Here is a 9,814-nt window from a genome sequence, read left to right on the forward strand (position 1 = left end):
TCTCCTGATAACCCACAAGTATAGGGGATCAATTATAGCCTCTTCGATAAGTAAGTGTGTCGAACCCAACAATTGTAGCCTCTTTCAAAGTAATTCCTACCTTTGACCCAAATTGATTAATAAGATTATGAATCTTTTTATCCACATTTTTAATATGCTCTACGGTAGGCATTTGATTCTCAATAGCTTCTAGCCTTTGCATAACATGCTCCAAAGTCAATGCAGTTTCATTAATAGTAATAGGTGGTGATCTCACTAAATTTCCCATAGCATTGAAAGCATCCATAGGGTGACTACTCAAGAAATTCCTCCAGTAATAGTATCAAGCACAAATCAATACCAAGTAGTAATACCCACATAAAAATTTCGAAGGAGAGCGGTAGTGGATTGCTTACAAGTTGATCTATTCTGAGCATCGCAAATCCTATGCCAAGCATCTTTTAAATTCTCCCCTCCCCTTTGTTTAAAATTGAGAACCTCATTTTTAGCGGTACACGTAACAATAGAAGAACTAGCCATGACAATAAAGCGAGCAAAGAAGGAAACAACCAAAAAGGCAAACGGAAAATATTTTTGTGTTTTTTGTGAAAACATTTTAGAAGTGGGGGAGATGAAAATGAGAGGCAAATGGCAAATAAAGTAAACGCAAGGGGATGAAAGTTTATGCGACGGAACTTGATAGGTGTTGGTGATGTCTCCCGGCAACAGCGCCCGAAATTCTTCCTACTACTTGTGAGTTGCGTTGGGATTTACTTCGAAGAGGAGAGGATGATGCAGTAAAGTAGAGATAAGTATTTCCCTCAATTAAGAACCAAAGTTATCAATCGAGTAGGAGAACCACGCAATACCTCATGAACAACACATACACACAAAATAAAAAAATGCTTGCACCCAACGCAAACAAGGGGTTGTCAATCCCTTGGCGGTTAATTGCAAGGATCAAATATCGTAGTGATAGATAGATAAGCAAAAACACAAAATAATAATAAAGGTAAATAAATTGCAGCAAAGTATTTGTGGATTTTAATATATGATAAAGATAGACCTGGGGGCCATAGTTTTCAGTAGAGGTTTCTCTCTGAAAATAGCATACGATGGGTAAACAAATTACTATTGGGTAATTGATAGAAAAGCGCATAATTATGACGATATTCAAGGCAATGATCATGTATATAGGCATCACGCTCGAGACAAGTAGACCGATTCCTTCCTGCATCTACTACTATAACTCCATAGATCGACTGCTATCCAACATGCATCTAGAGTATTAAGTTCATAAAGAACGGAGTAATGCCTTAAGCAAGATGACATGATGTAGACAAAGTAAACCAAAATAATATGAATAAACCCCATTGTCGGTGTCAAAACCCGCAGACCTCGGGGTAGGGGGTCCCGAGCTGTGGATATAGGATCAATGGGTAACAAGGGACGACGAACATAGTGTTTACCCAGGTTCGGGCCCTCTCGAGGAGGTAAAACCCTACGTCCTGCTTGATTATATTGACTGTATAAGGGCGTTTACAGAGTAGATCTACCTCGAGATCAGCATGAGGTAAACCCTAAGGCTATGAGGTGATGAATAAAGCTCTAGCCCTAAAGACTAAAAACCTTTGGTTTATATAGACACTGGTAGGGTTAGGGTTACCGAAGATAGATTACAATAAGGAATTAAAGAGATCATCCGCCTTCTTGACTTGGAGGGCACACCACAGCTTCATAGATCTCCTGTCAATATACGGCTCCACCACTCCGGCCCATGTACAATGGGCCGTCGCCCCGAGGACCCCTTAGTCCATGACTCCCTCACCCATCTTTTTATCCTTAATGGCAACGATACAAATACATGTCATGTACCTTTCTGTCACTGGGATTGAGCAACGCAAGATCGAACTTATCACAAAGCACCTCTCCCATTGCAAGATAAATCAATCTTGTTGGCCAAACCAAAGAGATAGATCGGAGAGAAATACAAAGCTATAACAATCATGCATAAAAGAGTTCGGATCCCAACAATTCATCGCAATTCATGAATAAGCTGATCATAAACCCACAATTCATCGGATCCCAACAAACACATCGCAAAAAGGATTACATCGAAGAGCATTGTATTGAAGATCAAAGAGAGGGAAGAAGCCATCTAGGTACTAGCTATGGACCCGTAGGTCTGTGGTAAACTACTCACACATCAACGAAGGGGCAGCAAGGTTGATGTAGAAGTCCTCCGTGATCGAATCCCCCTCCGGGAAAGTGCCGGAAAAGGCCTCCAGATGGGATCTCGTAAGAACAGGAACTTGCGCCGACGGAAAAAATATTTCGGGTGGCTCCCGGATGTATCGGGAATATTTGAGAATTTATAGAGCTGGAATTAGGTCAAGAGGTGCCACGAGGGGCCCATAAGCCTGGGGGGCACGCCTGGCAGGGTTGTCACTCCCCCGTGACTCTTCAAGTCTTCTCCCGAAGCTTCTAAGGTCTCTTCAGATCCAGAAAAAATTGTCAAAAAGTTTCGTAGCATTTGGACTCCGTTTGGTATTGTTTTTCTGATAAGTCAAAAACAAACAACTGGCACTGAGCACTAGGTTAATAGGTTAGTCCCAAAAAATGATATATAATTGCATAATAAACATGCATGATTGATACTATAATAGCATGGAACAATAAAAATTAGATACGTTGAAGATGTACCAACACCGACATGTGGGTCCGGCCTCCCCGTCGCGTGCGGGACGACGCGCGGGACCTCGCACGCAAGCCCGACGAAAACCGCCGCATGATAGTGGCACCTGGTGCGCCTGCGGTCCACCCATCATGGACCTCACAGACACATGGCCTGGGTGCGCGCGGACCAGGCCGATCGGACGGCGTGGAGAGCCCCCGGGAGGCTCACCGGTGGCGGGCACTCCAACATCCTTTTTATGAGTAATATTTGAGCTCGGTTACCCTATTATCCGGTTGTATTATATTCTCACTAGATTTAATATTTAAGCCAGATTTGTTTTGATATAAAAGAACTAGTAGTTCCCAGAATCTTCTGTAAGCACAAGCTTATAAAAATGTCACAATGTCAACAACGTAGCTATCTCAGCCAACTCTCAAAAAATGAAAAGCAATCTCAGCTGAAAGGGACTAGCATTTGTTTCTAGTACACTAACTAATGAATGGCCTCTCTCTTTCACGCCGCCGACTTCCCTGTGCACCAACGCAGCTTGATCATGTCACGTCCACTCCTTGTTATCATCCAGATCAGACAATCTGTTAAGCCCGCATAACAATCCATCACCACGTGATGACACAAGTCACTGCGGCTCGTGTATAGCTCAAAAAGGCCAATGGTTAACATCTCAAGTTTCCATTTCCTCTCGGGAGAACATTTTGAGTCGAGACACCAAAGAAGTCCATACAGCAGAAACAAGGAAATCCAGGTAGTGTATGGTAATGGTACTACATGTCGTGTATCTCATGCTCTCTCGGATTCACACTCCCCGTCGTCGACGTGACAGATGCGTCTTTGTCTTTGATGCATGCGTCCCTGTCCCTCTCTGGAGAGTGGAGACAAGTTGTAAATGAACTCTCGACACTTCTCCGTTAGGCATCGCACCAGATCCTGGAACTGCACGCACTGATGGAGCATCGGCGATTGGCATCGCGCAGGAATTGTGCATCGATCATGTCAAGGGCATGCGTGCCTGCTCATCGGGATCGATTCGGTTAGGTCTGAAAACTCCAACTCCAGCGACCGGAAACGCTACTGTGTCGACGTAGAGTGCATGGCAAACCGAGTACTATTTTTCATGGCAATTTACGTTGCCGCGAGAATGGCAAATTCCTTGAGCAACCACAGCAAATCCTGGCAAAAGACTAAACTGGACGGATTTGCCATGCTCGCTAAAAAAGGTGACAAGATAAATTGCCATGGACGATGTCCGATTTGTGATGCGAAGTTTGCTGGCTATCGAAATCCCCAGCGGTTCAGTCTGGTCGGTCAGATTTCATTTCGTATCTTTTACAAAGAAGAAAGAGAATTTCATTTCGCCCGACTGCACAAATTTCCAGCAAAATGAAGCGTGTGTGTGTTCATAACATGCATGGTAGAAAAACATTTCTCTTTTGTTTTGCGTGAGTTAGAAAAACATTTCTCGTGCATCCATCGCCTGATGACAGAACGTTCTGGTTCTATTTTTTGGGCAAGCGACAGATGAGATGTACGTATATGGGGGTGCAATCTGTCCCTGCCTTGCTGTCCCTTTGGAAAAGTTGAACAATCACCCCGAGCCTGAGTTTACACTTGGAGACCGACCGAGGCCAGTTCCGGTCAAAGTCCCGGCCTGTCCACGCCAAGCACTTACCGATCTGTGATCGGTGTTATACCTGCTGGCTGCTGCTGTCTGATCGCTCGATCAGCTACTGGTTCAGACAAGTTAAAAGAGCATTGGGGTCGCGCTGCCGTGCAGGACGGGTCCAGGCTAGTCAGCGGCCAGCCGCAACAAAGCAAAGCGATTGATGCGCCGCTGGCCATTCACACCTGTTTTTCTTTACCCGTTTACCGGGAATCCACTACCCATCAGTGCTTGAACTGAAACATTCTTGCAGTCTTACAGAGTTACTCCTACAGTGGTACAAAAGGTTGAGGAAGAAGAAGGAGCGACAGGAACTGACGTTAGCAGCGTGGATGAGCAGTGGCATTGGATGGATCGACCCATGTCAGTGTGCTGATATACTAGTATGGCTTGTAATCAGTTTGGCGCAGTGAATTCGACGGAGCAAAACGGTCCATGCTAGTACGTACGTAGTATATGCCATGATATTGTCCGGCCCGTCCTGACCTCACCGGCGGGAGTGACGCCGGACAGACCCAGCAGCTGAAACAACGGGACTAGCGCACTAGCGGCAGCATGGATGGATGCCGCCGGCTTGTACAGTGACCGCGACCAGATAGGGCGGTCGCGTCGCGTGGGCACACATCTGCGCGGGGATGAATTGTTGGTGGCCACCTTCTGAATCTGCGCTGCGTTGGCGTCTGCTGACAATTTAATCCGTGTGATGAATGGTGATGGTGTCAGTAACCATTGGCAACGGCTCGACGCATGCCATGCCTACTTCCGGAGGATCAGCAGGGGAGAGTGGAAAGCAGATAGTGCAGACTGCAGAGGATGAGAGGGTCAGACAAGCACACAGGGAAGTGGCAACTGCAGCACATTCATCACCATCTCACTACACTGACGGCGTGTTGTTCCAAACAAATGGCCAATTATGCTTTCATTGTACAAAGGTGATGATGTATGTGGTGGTGTTTAGGGTGTACAACCGTGGCACCCCGTGGAGACTCGGGACTGACTGAACAACCAAGATTTGATCCACAGTCCATCCGCTGCCGTGACATTATTACAGGTTCCCATTTTTCCTCGCAAGAATCAATCGCACACCCACTCTCGTAAATTTCCTTTTTCTAGGTCCAATTCTGTTCATTTCAATGTAGTAACATCCTGTATGTATCACCAAGACAACCGTGTTCGTCGCGCCTAGCCCGCTCTTTTCAGGTAAGCCATCACGCCGAGGCCGGCCACCAGGGCCGCGCCGGCAGCGACGGTGCCGTACGCGGAAGCCCACGCGTCCCTTCCGGCATATTCGAAGTCTGACGAGACGGCTCCTCGCTTCCGGCGGCCAACACCGGCGTAATCCAAGTGCAACCTCAAGCTCTGCAACAAGAGGAGCATGGATGTGAGGACCCATTTTTTGGTAGGGAGAAAGATCACTTTACCAACGAACAACATTACCTTCCAACCGATTTGTCTTGCATGGTCCACAGCCGCTATAAGGTCAGTGTCTGATGAGAGTATGACTTTATCGTGATCATCATCTTCGTACTGACAAATGGTACCAGGAAAAGAAGAAACCTTAGAGAACTAACATGCTGACATAGATATATGGGCACGTGTTGAGAATGGAGCTTGACCAGTACCAGAATTTGAGGTAGGTTCAATTTATCAATGTCGTCGCCAAGTCTTTGCAGAATGGAAGTTATCAATTCAGTCAGGCTACTCGTTTCTGAAATTTGAAACGTCATACATGAAACTCAGAAACTATAGTGTAAATAAATTACTGGGCATGAAATGGAAAAAGAAAGAACAATGGTATAATCCCAGTTAGCGTGACACCAGAGTGAGAGTGCATACCACAGTTAAATCTGTGCATCCTGCCTTGTTTGTCCTGAATCTTGAACCCAAAAGTGCTTGATAAGCCTGAAGGCGGAAAGAAGGCTGATCTTCCCATATCTGCTACCTCGGATGCCACTTTAGTTGATCCTTCGCTGAGAGGTGCCATAGCGATTTAGTCACAGAAAAAAAACATGTCATCAAAATGATAGGTTGAAACAGAGATGCTAACCTTCTGGAATCATCATCATCATCAAGAGGTCCACTTGACATTGCTGAATCCCAGAACCTCTGCATCATGGAAGAAGTCGCCTCAGAGCCTGTTGCTCCACTGTTTCCAACCTGAATACAACAACACAAACAGGCATGACAAATTTAAAATACAGGCATGATATCTCTAAACTTATACACGTAGAGTAATGAAAGCGAAGAATACACGACACTGACAGTAAGCTTGCTCTAGTAACTTCCAATTTTTAGAGTAATGAAAGCGAAGAATACACGACACTGACAAGTTTATGGCCAATTTTTTAGCAGACCAGATAGCACATACACTACCTAATGGTCCATACAACTTGTATATTTGGCACTTCTCTATAAAGTTGCTTTAGTAACTTCCATCATGCAACTTACAACAAGATACAGATTACAGCATCCACTAATGATTAAACACCGGATGACTTGGGCATTAACATATTACTAATATATATTTTCCAGTTCAAAACCTGAAAGTACACACAAAGGAGCAAGCCAGAGTGCGAAGCTCAAGCAGAAGGAAATTACTCACCGTTGCAATTGCAGCATGAGTTATGTGAAGCACATCAACAACGGTTACAACACTCCCATCTGAATAATGACAACACATTATTCATAATTTAACAGACTTTGCAAAAAATGTTGAATTAGATCAAACTCCATTGCTCATTTGTCCACATACCCCTGTCTAGAACAGGCAAATGCAGAAACTTTCCATCATGCATTGTGTGTAGGGCTTCAAGGATCGGGGTGTCAATCGTGGCACATTCTGGACTCTGGGTCATAACCTGTCGAAAAGAGTTCCAGGCATGATAGCATGACAGTTAGGGCCCAATGACAGTTGAAGAGAAAATACAGAGGAATGTAGTGTGAATACATAAGAATGTGAACATAATCTATTTTGGCTTTGCTTACCTTCCCGACTGTAGTAGACTCAGGTGGAAGATTTTGGGCTATAACACGCATCAATATATCTCTCGAGCTGGTCGATGTAAAAATAAAGTAGCTTTCAGTTCAATGCTGCTATAGAAATTACAAGTAATTTTATTGTACTCAGGAAAGGTGCTCACGTCAGAATCCCGCCAGGCTTGTTTTCAATCGCAACAACTGCTGAACTTACTTTCAGTTCAAGCATCTTTTTTGATGCAGTCAACACAGTGTCAGTTGGCGCAACAGTAGCCACTCTAAGAAATTGAGATCAGCTAATAAGTTATTCTGTAACAGCATTTATTCTGGAAATAATAGAGAAAGACATTTATTAAAAAATGACAGGATATTACCTACTTTGAATTCTCAGATATAATTGTGGACAGTGATGGCCTAAACATCCGTTCACGAAGAGTTTCCACAAACGTGTTGGGACCTGCAAAGTAAATGGAGAAAACATTAAAAGGGCAAATTGCTGAATCCAAATCTTCAGACGGTAACATTTAGTGGTTTATCATACAAGAAGCTGATACAAGTGAAACATAAGAGACTACAGACCAGCTACAGATGTTCCCCAATGCTTCTCAACGCCCTCAACAGCAGCAGCGATTGCTCTTCCTTTCTCGGCTGCCCTTTCCATTCGTGCAATAGCATCATATAGGCACTTGGCTATGTCCAGTAGCGCAATGACTTCCCCATTGTCCACAACAGGTAAATGTCTGAACTTACCTGGAATCATGTGACACTTTTTCAGCCAACATTATTAAGATAAGCAGTAAGAAGGTAGCCCAAATATCAGGAGGAACGTTCACAAACCTTGCACCATTTTCTGCAATGCCTCGACCGCGAGAGTGTCCCCAAGAACAAAGAGAGGGTTTCTAGTCATGACCTTAGAAACTGGTGTGTCTTCTAGCTTCAATTCACGAGCAATAACCCTTGTGGTTATGTCCTGATACGAGTCCGCAAAACACAGCACATAGTTAGAAATGATTGGTCTACCAGCCAGCGCCTGGAGCAGATGAAGAGAAGAAAGATCTACCTCACCTTGTCAGTGAGGATCCCGCAGAGCAGCGCGTTGGAGTCCGTCAGCAACACGGCATCAACTCTACGCGCGGCCATCCTCCGACAGGCCTCGTACACAGTGGTGTGGTCCGGTATCGTCAGTGCCTTGGACAGTCTCAGTCTCTTAACGGTTCTCTCCCCAGTCACCGTCCTGAGGGAGGCAACATTTTTCAGTTACAACCACATCTCATGCGATTTCGGCTGTATTCCACTTTGCATCAAGAAACATCTGGTGCCGCCGTCTTACAGATTCCAAATTCCACAATCATGCATACGCAGATTCAGATCATCATAATAGATAGATAACTGAGATTTACTACTGGCTAATCATATTGCCTGTGGCACCAATCATGTCGCTGCGCTGACTAAAAGTAAAATGTTCCGCGCCCCAGCGATTGCTTCAAATCAAATCTAGCCCTTAGCCTAAGGAGCAAACCAGCGCTCGACCAGAAAGCTATTCCGTAAGAGCCCCGTAAGCTACCCCGTGTCTGCACGGCATCGCGCGACCCAACAGCGACAGTAAAAAATCAGCGTGGAAATGACTCGCAGCAACGACCGGGACCAACAAGAGAGGGCGGGGATAATCACGTACGAGGTGGTGCGGGAGATGGTGGCGGAGGACCTCCTGGCGGCGGTGGCGGCGGCGTCGTGGCCGTTCTCCATGGACGGCCCCCTCCTCCTGGGGCCGGCGGCCGAGGAGATGCTCCTCCGGGAGGGGTGCGGCCCTCCTCCCCCGCCCCCGGCGCCGTCCATCCTCGAGCCGCCGCGGGAAAGGGGGAGGCTCTCCGACCGACGGCAGCGCTGATCCGGGGAGAGGAGGCCGCGGCGATCCGGATAGATGGGAGGAGACCGGAGGCGGAAGGGAGGCCGAGGCTGCGGCTGCGGCTAAACTCGTTCGACCAATTGGAATCTTTGCTTTTTTTAGCCTGCCGGAAGGAAAATGCCGGATTGTTTTGGTTGGAGCTGCTCCCATTTTCTCTGACGCGAAAGGTTCGTTTTGCACGGGCACGCTGCTGCGTGCACCCGACGCAGCGTACACTTGGCTCGTGCTTCACGTGGCGTGCGCGCTGGGCCAGTCTCTGCCATTTCCTTGGGTTGACCCAACCTGCTTTCTTTTTCTTTCTCGAGATTATTCTGAAATTTTCTCTCTCTTTATTGAGTCAAATAAGTTGAAAGAGCAGCTTTTTTTTATGAGTTGGTTAAAAGAGCATGTGAAATCGCCTAAACTAGTACAAAGAAGTACAACGAGAACGGTGGGAGGCTACTTCTCTGAACAAAATGTTTCAGACGGTTACGAAGTCACGACCATAAGAAAGTGCTTTCGAACGGTGGGAGGCTCCTTCTCTGAACAAAATGTTTGTTGCGTTTGCTCATTTTAAAGTAAACACAAGGTGATACCATCATTAGGCATATGTTTCCGG

General features: G+C 45.9%; 1 protein-coding gene across 1 annotated transcript; it reads right to left on the reverse strand.

The window, feature by feature from the left end:
• Window positions 1-5,224: 5,224 nt before the first annotated feature.
• LOC109755032 (CBS domain-containing protein CBSCBSPB1) lies at window positions 5,225-9,366 on the reverse strand. The gene is made up of 14 exons (XM_020313915.4): window positions 8,986-9,366; window positions 8,376-8,544; window positions 8,148-8,280; window positions 7,890-8,060; window positions 7,689-7,767; window positions 7,475-7,588; window positions 7,320-7,386; window positions 7,087-7,192; window positions 6,937-6,995; window positions 6,382-6,491; window positions 6,171-6,304; window positions 5,957-6,042; window positions 5,772-5,861; window positions 5,225-5,693 (listed from the first exon to the last, which is right to left on the reverse strand). Exons 1-14 carry the CDS (start codon window positions 9,144-9,146, stop codon window positions 5,517-5,519), a joined length of 1,656 nt encoding a protein of 551 aa, XP_020169504.1. The 5' UTR covers window positions 9,147-9,366; the 3' UTR covers window positions 5,225-5,516.
• Window positions 9,367-9,814: the final 448 nt, after the last annotated feature.

Source organism: Aegilops tauschii, chromosome 3, assembly GCF_002575655.3.
Source record: "Aegilops tauschii subsp. strangulata cultivar AL8/78 chromosome 3, Aet v6.0, whole genome shotgun sequence".
NCBI classification, from domain to species: Eukaryota; Viridiplantae; Streptophyta; class Magnoliopsida; order Poales; family Poaceae; genus Aegilops; species Aegilops tauschii.

Coding starts and splice junctions, on each gene's coding strand:
- LOC109755032 (XM_020313915.4), bottom strand. CDS start 9,146: ATGGACGGCGCCGGGGGCGGGGGAGGAGGGCCGCACCCCTCCCGGAGG. Junction 7,768..7,889: donor TTGGGGAACATCTGTAGCTG/GTCTGTAGTCTC, acceptor TTTACTTTGCAG/GTCCCAACACGTTTGTGGAA. Junction 7,589..7,688: donor ATTATATCTGAGAATTCAAA/GTAGGTAATATC, acceptor TCAATTTCTTAG/AGTGGCTACTGTTGCGCCAA.